Here is a 15,772-nt window from a genome sequence, read left to right as displayed (position 1 = left end):
ACAAACGGGATATTCCTATACAATGGTTATATCGTAATATCCATGGTACACCGGCTGTGTGGTCTGTCATAACTAAGTGATCTCCTCCTATCTGGGGAGGTGAGTCTGGGCATATCCCCATGCTGGCTTGGTGCATGCTTACACGACATTATAGTGCATCCACCCCAGCGGAGGTTCAATCTCATCATGCGCGATTACTTATTACCACAACCCGCGTCCTGTGTGTTTACCAATCGGTGAGACCCAGCAGCCGGGGTGATTGTGTGCCCCGGTTCTTACGCACTGTCGGCCAGTATATAGACAACCCTTCTCTCAGCACGACAAGCTGTGCACGGTATTAATAGAAACAAATTTGTCTAATATGCCCCGGCATCAGCTTATTGAATGTCTGACCATCGACGGGACCACTATCTCTGGATGGCTGTATACCATCGAGGGACCCGCAGCCCCTGCTATTATCATGTCCCATGGGGTACGTACGTTGTCTCGTTGCATCCCCATTTTCCACAAGGTCTACTTTTACTAGATATTTATCTCGGCTCACTTCAATACAACTCGTCGTCTAGTTCAACTGCGTAAAAGAAATTACCCTCCCCGACGTGGCCGAATCCTTTCAATCTGCCGGTTATAACGTCCTTGTATATGATGCCCGCAGCGTCGGCGCCAGCGGCGGAATCCCCCGCAACCTCTCCGACCCGCTACAAATGGCCGAAGACCTCTCGGATATCTACACTTACGTTGCCCGGCTACCCTCCGTAGACTCCTCTCGCATCATCCTCTGGGGCATGTCCTTTGGTGCCGTCATCAGCACCACCTGTGCTGCGATTGACCGCCGCCCTAAAGGTATCGTCATGGTCTGCCCGGCCTTTAGCTTCGTGCAACCTCACAAGGCCGATAATGCCTACAGACAGCTTATCAAGGACCGGGTCTCGCAGATTAGTGGGAACGAGCCGCACTCGGTACGCCCCTTCACTTCTAAGGGTGACAATCTTATCGGCTTTGGCGGGGCGGGCGGGCCAGGTGGCGTCGAAGCCGCGATGCTCATGAAAGCGGCGTCTGAGCTCGGGCTTCCAACGTTCCGGAATCAGATTACTTTACAGACATACCAGAAGCTTGCACTATTTCGGCCTAAGGAGTACCTCGATATGATCCGGGCGCCGGTGTTGATGATCATTCCAGAGTTGGATGATGTTTCGCCTCCGCAGGACCAAAGGGAGGCGCTCGGGCGGATTCAGAGTCTTAAAAAGGAGTATTTTGCAAGAGGCAAAGGCCATTTTAATATTGCTACCGGGGAAGGATTGATGGAAATTATTGCGGTGACGCTGGGGTTTTTTGATTCGATATTACAGCATACCTTTTGAACCTTGATGCATCTAGGAGGAGCATAGAACAATACTTCAGCGGTAGTATGAAGTAAACATTCGAACTTATTTACTCAAGTATAGTCGGCCACTTGCACGACTTTGTAAATCCCCTTTCTCTCTCGTCTTTTGAGATAAGTTTTTAGATGTCCTCTTATATGTATTTTTTTGATAATGTTAAGGTGGTAAAAGATGACCTTTCTATGTGTACCCTTTGATAATGCCATACCTTCATTTGTCTATTTCACTTTTGTCCATTTACCACAGTCATTCAAATTTTCGGAACCGGTCGAGGCTTAGCAACGCTTTCGTACAATCCCATAAACCGCAACAAGGTCTCCTCCTCGTCCGCCCTGGCCACCAGACACAGACCGAATGGCCGGTCATTATAGCGAAGTTGTCCTATGGGGACTGTAGCGACAGGATACCCTAATCCTGTTAGTAACGGCGAGTCAAACGAACACTTCATGGGTTGTTACCTGCAGCAGAAGCATGAACGCATAACGAGGAGTCTCCCGGAGCTACCAGGATATTGATTTTTTCCTTGTCAAATAGGTCATCCAGAATATCTCTCGCGGCCCTACGAAGGTCCTGTTTTAGTTCATCTATTTGTTCCTTTTCTTCAACAGCGTTCATTGCCCCCTCCAGGTCATTCTGCTTGACGAAGGCTGTGTTGTGTTAGCAACTCCTCAATATGAGATTGGAGGATCATGTCCCCCCGTCAACCTACGAGTTGGAAGGGCCTTCTCGCTGTTTTCTTCATTGAACTTGACGATATCTGCAACGCTTGTTACAGAGCACTCGTCAAACGAGCGAATAAATCTAGGAATACAGATGTTTTTAAAGTCCCAATCTATGAGTGGTTAGCCATCGTGACTTCATCTGATATTGGAGCGACCTACATGCGATTCGTAATATAGTGGCCGGCAAGACTGAAGGATCCTTGCAATGGATTGGGTATTTAAGGAGACAACCTCCGCTTTGTAGAGCAGAAACTGTCTCTTCGTACTCGTCTACCTAGAATCAAGTGTTAGAGCTCTGGACGTTGTGATCAATGAAAGTGACGTACCATTTGCTCCGCTGTACCCTCAAATTGTGCGCAAAAGTCTGGTGACATGGTCCAAATTTTTGGGTCTAGGAAGCCCACGGAAAGGCCTTCCCAAGAATCTAACTGGGGGGAGCTAAATGGGCGACTGAGTAGGATCTCAAAAAGAACGCGAACATCAGCTGCCGATTTTGCCATAGGCCCTGGACTGTCAAAGAACTCTGTCATGGTGTATAGACCAGTAGTATCCTGGATCCCGATAGTAGGCTTGATTGCATACAAACCGGCGCGTGTTGACGGAGTCACGATGGAACCTATGGTCTCAGTGGCCATGGCGAGAGGGCTAAACCCAGCGGCTACAGCGACCGCAGAACCAGTGGATGAGCCCCCAGGAGCCTGCTTAGTTTAATACAGATAGATAAAATCCTTAATCTTTTGTACTCACTGAGTGGCCAAGAATCTTCTCATTATCTTCTATCTTCCCAACATACGGTGACAGAGTCTGACCGCCGTGCGCAGACCAACCGGGCATCATCATGGTCATTTTCATGCCCGCGAATTCCTAGAAGAACAGTCAACCTAATAAATTTCGCTGGGAAATAGAAATTTTACTGACAGTCATATTGGCCTTTCCCAGGATAATCAGGCCAGCGTCAATCAGCCGCTGAGTGATAGCTCCGTTCTTTGACGCCTTGGCTCCAATGAATGCATATGATCCAACTGTGGTGCTCATTCCCAGCTCCAACGCCGTGACAAATGTGTCTTTCAAAATTATGGGAATTCCATGAAATGGGCCGCGGATGTTCCCATTCTGGCGCTCCTCGTCGCGAGCCGTGGCGATTTCGAGGACCTTTTCCCGCGGGGCAGGCGAGATGAGGGCATTGAGTGCAGGCTCATAGCGATCAATCTGTGCCAAGTACTCTTGAACAATTTGAGCACTTGTGGTCCTGTTCGTTTCGAGTAGGCGCTGCAAGTCGATCGCATTTGTCGTGAGGACGTTGAAAGTCATTTCTGCGCTGGAGCTTGGCATTCTAGTGAGGGGCTACGAGACAAATTTGAAGTTGATCCCCCTGTTGGTGAAATTCATTTCAGCCTAGGGCAAGCACGTGCTTGTCTGATAAAGACTCACGATCTAGATCTTTCTGCCTGGTCTCCTAGTCTCTATTCTCTTGGCCCAATGATAGTTAATGAAACTACCTTTCCACGGTATCAGATACAGAATTGGAGTTCCCTTAGTCGACCAGCTTCGGATACTTCCGACACTTATGCGGAAGTCCTCTGCTCTCCACCTTCCCACTCTGGCTTTTTACTAAGTAATATGGAGTCACATCACTCTTGACAGGCAAAACCCATTCTCAGCATTTCAATACAACGGTCTACATGGTGCCTGCGTGGCTTATCTCCGCCAATGAAAGAGGGCAGTCTGCTATAGTCCCAATGATCTCGATAAATGAACTGCCTCGTAAGATTCCACCGGACTCTCTGTTGACTACGTGGTCTTAACATCGACCTCGCCGTGACTTACCAAGCAATGAATCTGAAGTGCCCCCTCTAAAAGACCACCGACCCCCGCATCTGATCCTGAGCCCACGAACCTGAAATCAGCCGTTGTTGAAGATTGGTTCAACCCAGCGAGAGACTCTTGAGGCACAGTGAAAGTGCCGACTTTTTGAAGGAGCTTCATATGATCCAATGGGTAGATATTTTGGAGAGTTAAGCTCAGTCCCATAATGCTCCTCGTGCTTTTTCTGAAGTGGCGGAGGGGTAGCTGCTATACTCATCAGGCTGGGAGTTATCCTTTGAAGTAATACATTCGAGCTCGACAGTCTGCAGCGCGGGACCTATTTATATTGTTGTTAGATTTGAGCCAAATGACTCCAAAGGGGAGAGACAAACTTGGAGCTGATAACCGTTGAATACAATTTTCATCCTATAATTCATGGTAAGACCTAAAGAGAAAGAAAGAATTGGAGATATTGAGGTAAAGACTTAATAGGGAAATATGATAGAGTATACATAACGTGCTTTTGCGCTAGACAGCCTTTTGGGCATTATTAGACGATAACCACAGAGGTGAGGAATTGGAGGTCACTTCATTGAAGACATCGTCGCCGATGGAGGCAGCTTGTTGGTATCCAAGCCGCTTGAGCAAGCGACTCAGATTTAGCCCCCACATTGTAGCCTGTGCAAATTTATGGATAGCACGCGAAACTTGGAAGAATAATACCTTGGTAACAATAAAGTGGGAAACAGCAATTGACCAAGTCCCAAGCATGAGAGATGGAATTGAAATTTGGTTTCAACACATTGGGGTTCCCTCGATCTGTTTACTACAGTAGGAACATTTCGCGGCGCGGGTGTACGAAGACCGATAGCACTCAGGGGTCAAACCCCGGGGGATTGATGAGGCCTGATTGTCTGAATTAGCACCGCTCTCCACACCGCTCTATACACTGTATTCACTGTATTGTGAAATTATTAATTACAGTTCAAAAAATGACGCCATACAAATCTAGTTATCTCCACATTCCCACCCCATACGGAGTAAGGGTTTACAATCCAAAAGTGGAAGGTTTTTACAACATACCAAGCTAGGTATCTCCACGTATCTGGGCGGTTTATAAGTCCAAAAAAATGGAGATCCAGAGATTTGTATGGCGTCAAAAGCTTCATATGGCTGTACTGCAACACCCCTAGTAGATACTTCGAGGGCAGGTATAATAGCGATTCAGGTATTTCGAAATTTCTACCGTTGTAAAATAAGACACCAAATCCTCCTAAAGGGGAATTTGAACCCTGAGTGCTACGGGTCTTCGTGGGCGGTGGATCTGAGTTCCAGACCGAGGTGCGGGCCGGCCCCGCACGCACGGAAGACCGACGGAATAGGCAATCTCCAGGGTCCATATTCCGGATCACAACATATGCTATCAATCTTGGCTATACTGGCTAAATTAATTATCTCGACAAAAGCCCTTGTGTGATTAGTTGAATCACAGAGTTATATAAGCACTAATGTATAGCGCTCAGGGGCCAATTTGAAGAATTTAGGGGGTTGATCCCTGAATATGTCTAATTTCAAGCCGGTAGAAAATTTGCTTTCAGTGTTAATATCTGCAGATGTGACCTTCCTTGTTATAAAATGTCACCGTTTTTTCAAGTATTAGGGATATTTCCTAGAGCTCTCGTAGGAAATTAGAAATTTCCAGTTATACCACTTATTATCCTAGAATTAGAGGAGGGTTAGTGTGATCGACCTAGAATTCTCGCCCACAGTTACGAGTCACCCTCACATACCATCACCCAACTATTTTCACTCTATATGATCCCTTTCTACAAGTAATATGATACATACGACCATAGGGTGTGGAAAACAGGGCTTCCCGTCCGCTCAGCCGTACTTAAGCCACACGCCGGTGAGTTAGTAGTTGGGTGGGTGACCACCAGCGAATCCTCACTGTTGTATGTTTTTGTTTTTTTTTTTCTTTATCTAGCTCATAATGCCGTGATGCCAGTCTCATTAACAATATTGTGATCCAAATGTCACTCGATGGCTGTCGATGTTGAATATTCAACCCTATCTATACGTGAATATTGAGGAAATTAAACACGATATTGAGAATTACGTTAACAAGAAGTGAAAATATACATATCGCTATCGTAAAGTCGGTTTCACGAAAACAGTCCTAGAAAAGACACCATCGGAAGCAAATGAAATTCACGACGAAGCATAGGCCCTAAAGACACAAGCTATACGGAGTACCTAAATTAATTACACTTCCCCGGAAACGATGCACCGCAGTCTGACCAGTTAACGTGGTTGTTTTTGCATATAGTGTTGCCCTAGATATACACCATCGACGACTATATTGCCGCCAGTCTTGACAGTCTATCTATTATAGTTTCTTGGATCGGCAAATATTCCCCGCGATATCCGCGACGGCAATTTGAATCTTGTGTGGCATCACCTACCGGATCCGGGAATTGTTTTGTAGTATAAGCTATTCAAGGAAAGTCACCATTATCACATATGACATTTCCTCTGCAATCATGTAGATTACTTCCTGTATATATCGATCCCTTTGTTGGCAGGTCCCACGGATGATCGACATGCCCAGATTCTCTGATGTCAGACACGTCCTCTGATTGGCTGATTAGTACTACCGGATTTGGAAGGAAGCTCAAGGATCGACGCGTCATTTCCAAGGTTTGTACAGAAAGCATATATTATGAGATATATAGCCGAGCATTAAACCTCGAGGAAGTCTGATATTCAGAAACCTAGACCATATACCGATCTTTCATCAAATCTGATCAAGATGCCTCAAGGTTCGCGGTTCTGTCGCTCATTCAGCCAACCCCAAATACTAATAAGAGATTCGACGGTAGATACTCATCAGCCTACCGATCACAAGGAGTCTTTCTTCGAGAAGATCCTCGACCACCACCACCACAAGCATGGAAATGAGGGCCCGGCCGCCGAGGACAAGCCAGAGGGCAGCAAGGGTGGGCTGCGGTCCGAACTGAAGAAGGAAGAGGGAGGCTTCAAGAAATACCTCGAAGAGGATAAGCAGCTCGAAGAAGAGGGTCAAACATATGGAGGTTTGATGTAATTCGCTTGCGCTTGCTCGGCGCTTTTTCCTTCCTTTCTCATAACCGTGCCTTCACGAACCAGGGAGTATTACTAGGAAATCCTATTATCGCTAGGGTCCCCTGACTTGTTTCTTGACGTAATATAATATCACAATAATTTTGAATATTCATGGCTTCACGGCTTCAAGGCTTCAAGGCTTCAATGCGCTAATGTCCATGCATTGACGATAAAAGTGAATCCGGCGACCAGCCGTCATCTATCAATAGCCTGCTGCTACTTCTGCTGTCGTGGTTTCCGAGGCAGTAAAGCAAATTGAGAAGGCATTTCTCGACACCCTGGCGTGCTTCCAAGCTCAATGTGCCAAGAACCTGCACTAGATCCATAACATAATTTACCTTAAATTCTCCTTCAGCAAAGAGCCTTGTCAGGCTTTCATATAAGATAGAGCGCAAGTTGTGGGTTGAACGCCCCCACACATGCCGAGAATGCCGTAAGGATATCTCTAATCCGTCAAGTATGTTCGGTCCCGTCAATGTTGCCGAATCCCCATTGGACAGGACGGAAATCGACTCCTGAACCACGACACTGATGGAAAATAAACATCCCAGCATTTGGTCTTCCCACTCCGTGATGTGAGTATCATGGGAAGAAGACTGAATAGAGAGCTGAAAGTTATGACGTAAAAGTTCGACTGCCGCATGAGTAAAGGGAAACGAAGAAAGCCCTTTAGTGTAAACAGATCCCATGAAAGTTCGCATGTCTTGAATGAACGATATCAACCAAAGGCAGCGGACCTTTTGAACATCGCAAGAAGTGGTTTGTTGCATAATGGGCGCTGAGAAAAGAGGAGGAGAGATTCGATCGAGGTTGTTAGTGGACTCGAGCCATGACGGCCGCGACATTAACGAGACACTGGAAGTCGTCAATATCATAAGTTGCTTGTACTTGTCGCAAGCTGTACTCACAGGTAAACCACAAGTTCCAAACGCCAGTTATGGTGGAGCGCTTCGACTCCACCTTTGGCTTCGATCATTCTTTGTAAGCCATCACGGTGAATTTTCCAATCTTCCTCCGTACCCCAGTATCGCTGAGTAAAAGGTGATGAGCCATTACCCCCAGAGATACTCGCAATTGGTTGACATACCTCAAACGTGAGCAGACGAACAACTGCAGCAAAAGAGTCGTCACTTAGCTCCTTCTCGGGATCCCCGAGCCAAATGCGCAGTATCCTGAAAGCCTCGATCTTGTATTTCAAGGCATCAGAAGAATTAGAGCCTCGTCGAGGAAGAGTACCAGCGTATAGATGAGATAAGTGCGCAGCTGAATGAGCCATGATGCAGTTGAAAGAGGAAGCATTCGAAAGGTCCAGTGGGAACCAAACATCCCTCATCGGATTAAACTCGGTGACATCCAAATCTTCGAACATCATAGCCGCATGGGTGCCAATCCCTGCGATCCTGTCAACACAACTCTCACAGGCAGTAATTGCGTCAAATCCTCATACGCACAGTGATGCAAGAGTTTCTGATGCTGGCTCGTCAAGTGAACAGGACACGTCTGGAATGGATCAGGCCTCGAGCTCGACAATGCCTGACTCACACCATACAAAAGCTGAGCTGGAATTCCGGAATGCTTCTCCTGATTTTCGACTAGGTCCATGTCCCAGTTCTGCTCCAACCATGGAGAGCTAATTGCATCTGCTGTCTGTGAAACATCTTCATTAGTGCCGCTCTTCGGGAGGAGAGGCAAAGTTCGCGATAGCCTCTTCTGGTGATATATCTTCGCCTCCTGATTGTGCTGATGCCGCCGCTTCCAGTGCTCCCTCATAGCATGGCTCCGAGCTTCTGATTGGATGTTCCCCGTTACGAATGTGAACTGAGGTGTTCCACTGGAGGAGCTGGAGGCCCGCGGAGACATTCTTCTCTTATGGCCATAAGGAGGTGCTGTTGGGATTCCCGAAGTTGACGGATCAAAATGTGGGATGGGAGATGGAGATTCGGACATCCACTAGGGGTTTATGTGGGGCAATACGATGAAGCCCCATCCAATAAAAATATTCACCGCAGATTTATGTCCACGGGTAGCTTTTTCGGGATCCATGGACCTGAGCTGTCCCCATACCATCAGCGGTGTACCTACATAAGTAGTCGACAATGGTGTACTGAATACTCAAAGAAAAAGAGCAAGTTTATGAAAGTAAACATATTACCTACGTTTACTTCACTATCACATGGTATTATTATTTGCTAGTTATAATAAAGCACGAATTATATCAAAATCATTCAATCGCATTGGCAATCTAGATAAGCAGATCGATCTCATGCGGCCTTGATTGCTGCTTCGGTACGCTCTTGCAATTTTGACCCAAGCACCTTGTCGACACGGCTAAAAAGACCTATGTTCAGTGTTAGACTTGTACTACAGCAGACAGATCTTTTTGAAAACACTGGTAGAGCACACGTACCATATACAGCTTTGCGCAAGTCAGGGTACTTAACGTCCTTAATGCTGAGGACTAGATTGTCAATTAGCCTATCCTGGTGACCAGGCTCACGACCAATAAGCTTCCACAATGCTGCGGGCTGGACAAAGTCTGCGTCGGTGATCTCGCTGGAATAGGCCGAAACCTCTCCCGCCCATTTTTCATGCTCTGTATGTAGGAACAATGCTTCGGGGTTTGATCCCTTGACATCTTGATAGAAATTGGTGGGCTTGATTGTCGAGCCAACGTAACTAGGGTCCCCGCCATAGTTGTGGTCAAACCGCATCTTTCCGTCCCTTTGGAAAGGACAGTAGACTTGTACCTTGGCAGCATTTGTTGGGAGTTGCTGGTAGTTCACCCCAAGTCGATAACGGGCGGCGTCGGGGTATGCGAATAGTCGCGCTTGTAAGACTGAGTCACAGGTTAGCTTCGGGGAAATCCTAGGAGGAAAATTTAAGAACTGTCTCGACTTGCCTGGATCAGCCGATGCAGCGAATCCCGGAACCATTGTCGATGGGGAAAATGCAGCTTGCTCAATATCTGCGAAATAGTTTTGCGGCTGTTCCTGTTCAGTAACTGCAACCATAATAACAGTTAAAAACTTACATTGCGGTTCATCGTAAGACGCCCAATCTGCTGCAAAGGGAAGTCCTTGTGAGACCAAACTTTGGTCATATCGAAGATATTTACTTCATATTTCTCGGCCTCTTCGGGAGTCATCAGCTGAACGTAGACATTCCAGACAGGATAGTCGCCTCTCTCAATGGCCTCAAACATGTCCTGGATCATATAGTCAGGGTTCTCTCCGGCAATCTTGGTAGCTTCTTCGCGGGTAAAACTCTGTATTCCTTGCTGCGTTTTAACATGGATTTTGGCATATTTAAACGAGCCATCCTAGACATGGCCTTAGTGAGAGAAACTAGCATTTGATAACCACCATCACTTACCGCCTTGGTGAACTTATATGTATGTCCACTGTAGGAATTCATGTAGCGAGGCGACTTTGGAGTTCCGCGGTCGCTGAATAGAACCATGAGTTGATGTATGCCTTCAGGGTTGCCGATGTGGAAACTAAACTAGATTAGAATTCGATTCGCTACCTGGAATTTGAGAAAAGTCATACTCCCAGAACTGCGATTCTTATTAGATTTTCTCATCACTGGTTGAAAGCAAGAGATCTTACCATGCTTGCATCAGGAAGATGGGTCCGGGGGTTCCGCTTGTGGGATCGGTTCATCGACGGGAACTTGATCGGATCGCGAATGAAAAAGACAGGCTGAGGTAGTAAAAGAAAATTAGAATCCATTCAAGATATTATGGTGATAGCGACCACGCATACTGTGTTATTAAAAACCCAATCGAGATTTCCCTCGTCTGTGTAGAGCTTCATTGACCATCCATGCACATCGCGAGAAGTATCAGCAGATCCTGACTCAGCTCCGACCGTTGACACGCGCTGAAGCACGGACGTTTTCTTTCCGACCTTGCTGAGAAAGCTGGCACAGGTAAAGTCGGAGCAATCGCGGGTGGCTTCAAACTCGCCATAAGACCTATGTAGAGTGTCAACCGGAAAAGGGTTTCGGGGGAGCCTTAACAGCTTACCCAACAGCTTTGGCATGAACGACGCTATTCAAGGTTCCAATGTCAGCAGACTATATGAAGCTCAAAGGAAGCGATCAATTGGACCAGACACTTACCGCTCCGGGATTCTCTCACGGGAGAAGTGAGCCAAAGTCTCTATGAGATGAGTATCCTGAAGCAATCCGAGCCCACCGCCCTGTCTCTTCCTATCCCGTATCATGACAGCCATTTTGTTGCTTGCAACAGGGCAGCCTATAAATCGTTAGATGGAAGCAAACATATCCAAGACTGCGAAGTACTCGTACCTTCAGCCAAAGTGTAATATTTGTTGTCGCCCATGTTGGATGACAATTGAAGGGTGATGGTAATAGGATCGGATAAGACAGAAGAAGTGTATGTGGACTACTAGGTTGGGCTCGATGGAGGGGTGTAGTTTATATATGTAGTCTCAACCCTGGGGGAAAGCTTGCTTCTTGATTTGAGATGGCTTTGAATTGGCTCTTAGCATTACGCATACACTCATTGGAGCTTTGTCCTTGACAGCGAAGGGTCCACTGCAGATAACCCCTCATGCAATACATATATCCCTCTCCGCAAGAGGTGACGCAGGAATGCAGTGATTTTTCTCAATAGCCAAGGCTTAAAGTTGATGTAAGGAGCCGATGAGGTCCGGACCACTACCTAGGTAACCAGCAACCTTAAAAGCGAGTACAGGCCTCTGATTGGTCGAATACCACTACCAAATCAGGTTAGTGCAGATCAGCGCCAGAACCCGGATCCGTGGACCCACTGCGCTAGGTACCTAGGTATCATGATCCTCGTGCAAATAGATCATGCAATCGAGATGGATTCCATCCAAAGCCTTTTACTCTCCTCAGCTCCCAACTACTCTGGGAGGCCATACATTCGAATTCCTGCCAGTAGCCATGGATCTTAGCCCTAGCTCTAACTCCGTTGAAGCCGCATAAGGTATTTCCAAAGCTTAGAACAATAGTAGCTCTATAATACCATTTTTGCTAGCACATTTAGATTTTTGCTGCTGGCTATTTTTTGGGTCCGGAGGTTGCGGATTCTTTTCTTGGCATGCTCCCATGGAAACCGGCCCAGGGAAAATATACCTATGCCTTTGAGCTTGTATCTTGATTCAAACTAGCCTGGAGCAGGCATGGATTTAGCAGTTGTCATGCCGAGGTAACCCAGTGGATTCATTGGTAAAAATTTGATCTCTGTGCCCCTCAGTTACGAGGAGGCCCAGGAGACAGACTCCACTGCGTGCTTGGGAATAGCCAACCACATGGCGTAGAGTGTTCTAAAATCTAGGCGGAGCTTTGTAGATCTATCCGCGCTACGATAGTCTCGGCCGGTCAAAGACAACCAGGCTACCTAATCCAATTGTAGAAGTCTTGACGTGTTTAGGGTGCGTGTCATGGGTGAGATGCAAGGGAGTGCGAGGCATCGGACTTAAAACCGGTACGACGTATTGCATGCACCCCAATATGGAAAGACTATCGGGCCAATGGGAAATTAATAGATGAGTCTGGATTCCCAGGTATGTGGAACTGCGTCTTTGTTCCTTGCACCCAGGTCTATGACGGCCATTGAGGGGTCAGAATGTGGGGGGCGAGTCTTCTATACCAGAAAGTCCACCACCTCACTTATAAAAGGCTTATACAATTCGTCACTTATAGACTGAAAATCTATCCTTTGTCTCTTCCAAAATCTTCAACCATTTCCACTATATTTCAATTTTCCTTCCTTCATCATGTCTGTCCAGGACAATGCCAGATTCGACTTTATCATCGTCGGTGGGGGTACTGCCGGCAACGTTGTGGCCGGCCGCCTGGCTGAGAACCCCAATGTTAAGATCTTAGTTGTCGAAGCTGGTGTTGGCAACTCGAAAGACATCGAAGAGATCAGAACCCCCTCGGAAGCTATGCAGCTTCGTGGCAGCCAGTATGACTGGGCATACAAGTCAACCATAGTCAAGCGCGACGATTATGAAAGAATTGAGAAGCCCAACACCCGCGGAAAGGCTCTCGGCGGTAGTTCGTCCCTGAACTACTTCACCTGGGCTCCTGGGTCCAAGGGTACTTTTGATATGTGGGAAGAGTATGGTGGCAAAGAGTGGACTTGGGACCCTCTTGTTCCCTACCTGCGAAAGAGTACCACCTACCATGACGATCAGAAGGCATACGCCCCAGAGCTGAAAAAGATCGGCCAAAATGGTCCGATCCCGATTTCCCACTCCGAACTTATTCCCGAAATGCAGTCTTTCCGTGATCTCCTCACCAGTGCGTGGAAGTCCACTGGTCAGCCAATCAACGAGAACATCTTCGACGGTGAAATGGTTGGCCTGACCTATAGTGTCAACACGATTTACAACGGTCGCCGCTCTGGCAGTTTCCTTTGTGTCGAAAAGCCAAACATCACCATCCTTCCCCTGGTGCACTCAAAGAAGCTTATCATCGATAATGCCGATAAGACCTGCAAGGGTGTGACTGTCATCACGGGCTCTGGCCAGGAACTCAACCTCTATGCTACCCGTGAAGTCATCGTCTCCCAGGGTGTCTTCGAGACCCCTAAGCTGCTGATGCTTAGTGGTATCGGGCCTAGCGCAGAGCTTAAGAAGCACGGCATCCCGGTGATTCTCGATAACGCCCACGTTGGTCAGCATCTCCTAGATCACCCTGGCGTTCCTTTCGTTCTTCGTGTCAAAGATGGCTACGGTATGGATGACTACATCCTGCGCAAGGGAACACCCCATAACAATCAGGCCATCCAAGCCTACCAGACCAACCACGGTGGTCCATTAGGCTCCGGCTTCCTTGAGATGGTGGGATTCCCCCGAATCGACAAGTACCTAGAAAAAGACCCCCAGTACCGCGAGGCTAAGGCCTCAAACGGGAACAAGGACCCTTTCTGCCCGTACGGCCAGCCTCACTTCGAGCTTGACTTCGTCTGTCTTTTCGGTAGCGCATTCCAGTGGCACTATCCCACACCAAGCAAGGGCAACTACGTGACTGTGATGGTTGATCTTGTCCGCCCTGTCTCCGAGCCTGGTGAGGTCACTCTCAACAGCGATGACCCGCTGCAGCAACCCAACATCAACCTAAACTACTTTAACAACGACCTCGACATCATCGCTCTCCGCGAGGGAATCAGATATACCTACGACGTCCTGAAGAATGGACCCGGCTTCAAAGATATCATTGAGGACGAGTATCCTTGGGAGATGCCACTGCATGACAACAAGCTTATGAAGATGGCCGTGCTGGACCGCTCTCAGACCTCTTTCCACCCTTGTGGTACTGCCCGTCTGTCGAAGAACATCCAGCAGGGCGTCGTCGACCCCAACCTGAAGGTCCACGGCATCAAGAACCTCCGTGTTATTGATGCATCCGTTATTCCTGTCATTCCTGACTGCCGGATTCAGAACTCTGTGTACATGGTTGGTGAGAAGGGTGCCGATGCCATCAAGCGTGACCACGTTGACTTCTACAAAAGCTAGTTAGCTAGAATGAGCTGAGCTTTTATATGAAGACCTGATATGATGTGGATTGGACTCAAGAAATTTCCCGTAATAAATCAGTTTAGTTAGCAGTATCTCTTCTTTCAATCAAACATGAACTGCAGTACAAATTATCCTATGCCTCTACAAGTATATGAGTCCCTGGTCCGCAAAGAGTCTTCGTTGAGCAGACCCTTAACGCATTACATATCGGCTTTTCAGATTTCGAGTGGGCAACTGGAAAGCAGCTGGGTATGAAAGGTAGATAAGTTAGCAGTAAAGTATCGCCCCACCCCGGGAGCCAGGTTCATGCGACGCGGGAACAGGCATAAGGTGAAAGCGCAACAAAGAAGCCACGATGCATTCAAAACAGCTAACTATAAGAGCAGGCGCTATGGCTGGTCAACTCTTGAATGCCAAAAGGGGATCAAATTCTTCCATGATACTTAGCAGTATGGAATCTATTACCACCTCAATCACCTACCGACTTAGCGAAAGCCATTACCTTGCTAGGCCTCTTTAGATGACTACAAACCGTGTATATGACCCACAACAGCTAATATTTAACGTCAAGCTGATCCAGATAATAGGCTTTACTTATATTAAACGGGTTTAGAACTAGAGATGCTATCTCTGGTGACTTATTTTCGTGGATGGAAGCCCCAGGCTATTGATGCCGGAGACCTCCAGGCGTGGCGAGCTGAATACTTTATTCAAGAGGATGTTTTTCACCCCGAGCTTCTCCAAGGAATTATTCTTGCCGATGCTTATCCTAGGGTGTAGACATTGTCTAGGTTCGGTCTGTTGAAATCGCAATTGTAGGCTTTGTTGGCCGAATGGGAAACTCCAACACGGTCGGTACAACCCCCAAGACATACTACAAGTGAATATGAAACCAGATTGTGTGAAGCAAGACTCAGAGCCGCTATGGGCTTCATTCAATTGTGGTCAATGCCGTCCCCCCAGATACGAACATATCTCTTTATCAGGTCAAATTGACTTCTCCATGTTCATGTGCGATGCTCTAGTTGGGTTGGCCACTTACCGTAATAGATACCATACCTACCGCGGTTGCAATCAAGTTCGATAACACAGCTAGCGGATGCCAATAGCGCTACCAATGAAAAGAGTGTTTTTCAATGCCGATGCGCTGCCAAGGCTGTTACTATGAATGTCCGTGACCTCGCAGGTCTTGGGGGGGGGG

At 47.3% G+C, this 15,772-nt stretch overlaps 7 protein-coding genes across 7 annotated transcripts; 3 read left to right on the top strand and 4 right to left on the bottom strand.

Annotated features, from left to right (window-relative positions):
• Positions 1-361: 361 nt before the first annotated feature.
• On the top strand, positions 362-1,361 carry PEX2_109000 (alpha/beta hydrolase; the record flags this gene model as incomplete). The annotated part of the gene is made up of 2 exons (XM_016748167.1): positions 362-472; positions 567-1,361. 2 exons carry the CDS (start codon positions 362-364, stop codon positions 1,359-1,361), a joined length of 906 nt encoding a protein of 301 aa, XP_016595009.1.
• A 271-nt stretch (positions 1,362-1,632) lies between these two features.
• On the bottom strand, positions 1,633-3,436 carry PEX2_108990 (Amidase; the record flags this gene model as incomplete). The annotated part of the gene is made up of 7 exons (XM_016748166.1): positions 1,633-1,790; positions 1,841-2,029; positions 2,092-2,214; positions 2,264-2,378; positions 2,431-2,802; positions 2,852-2,968; positions 3,023-3,436. The coding sequence occupies 7 exons, from the start codon at positions 3,434-3,436 to the stop codon at positions 1,633-1,635; spliced, it is 1,488 nt and encodes a 495-aa protein (XP_016595008.1).
• Positions 3,437-6,722: 3,286 nt separating this feature from the next.
• On the top strand, positions 6,723-7,016 carry PEX2_108980 (uncharacterized protein; the record flags this gene model as incomplete). The annotated part of the gene is made up of 2 exons (XM_016748165.1): positions 6,723-6,732; positions 6,793-7,016. The coding sequence occupies 2 exons, from the start codon at positions 6,723-6,725 to the stop codon at positions 7,014-7,016; spliced, it is 234 nt and encodes a 77-aa protein (XP_016595007.1).
• A 187-nt stretch (positions 7,017-7,203) lies between these two features.
• PEX2_108970 (uncharacterized protein) lies at positions 7,204-7,743 on the bottom strand (the record flags this gene model as incomplete). Its single annotated transcript, XM_016748164.1, has 1 exon — positions 7,204-7,743. One exon carries the CDS (start codon positions 7,741-7,743, stop codon positions 7,204-7,206), a length of 540 nt encoding a protein of 179 aa, XP_016595006.1.
• Positions 7,744-7,958: 215 nt separating this feature from the next.
• PEX2_108960 (uncharacterized protein) lies at positions 7,959-9,001 on the bottom strand (the record flags this gene model as incomplete). Its single annotated transcript, XM_016748163.1, has 3 exons — positions 7,959-8,084; positions 8,142-8,446; positions 8,506-9,001. The coding sequence occupies 3 exons, from the start codon at positions 8,999-9,001 to the stop codon at positions 7,959-7,961; spliced, it is 927 nt and encodes a 308-aa protein (XP_016595005.1).
• Positions 9,002-9,315: 314 nt separating this feature from the next.
• On the bottom strand, positions 9,316-11,399 carry PEX2_108950 (catalase; the record flags this gene model as incomplete). Its single annotated transcript, XM_016748162.1, has 10 exons — positions 9,316-9,392; positions 9,462-10,038; positions 10,086-10,373; positions 10,427-10,550; positions 10,603-10,610; positions 10,663-10,755; positions 10,819-11,029; positions 11,082-11,105; positions 11,177-11,312; positions 11,366-11,399. 10 exons carry the CDS (start codon positions 11,397-11,399, stop codon positions 9,316-9,318), a joined length of 1,572 nt encoding a protein of 523 aa, XP_016595004.1.
• A 1,423-nt stretch (positions 11,400-12,822) lies between these two features.
• PEX2_108940 (GMC family oxidoreductase) lies at positions 12,823-14,568 on the top strand (the record flags this gene model as incomplete). The annotated part of the gene is made up of 1 exon (XM_016748161.1): positions 12,823-14,568. The coding sequence occupies one exon, from the start codon at positions 12,823-12,825 to the stop codon at positions 14,566-14,568; it is 1,746 nt and encodes a 581-aa protein (XP_016595003.1).
• Between the last annotated feature and the right edge of the window lie 1,204 nt (positions 14,569-15,772).

Source organism: Penicillium expansum, assembly GCF_000769745.1.
Source record: "Penicillium expansum strain MD-8 chromosome Unknown contig375, whole genome shotgun sequence".
Classification (NCBI taxonomy): Eukaryota; Fungi; Ascomycota; class Eurotiomycetes; order Eurotiales; family Aspergillaceae; genus Penicillium; species Penicillium expansum.
This window is presented reverse-complemented; position numbering and strand designations above follow the sequence as displayed.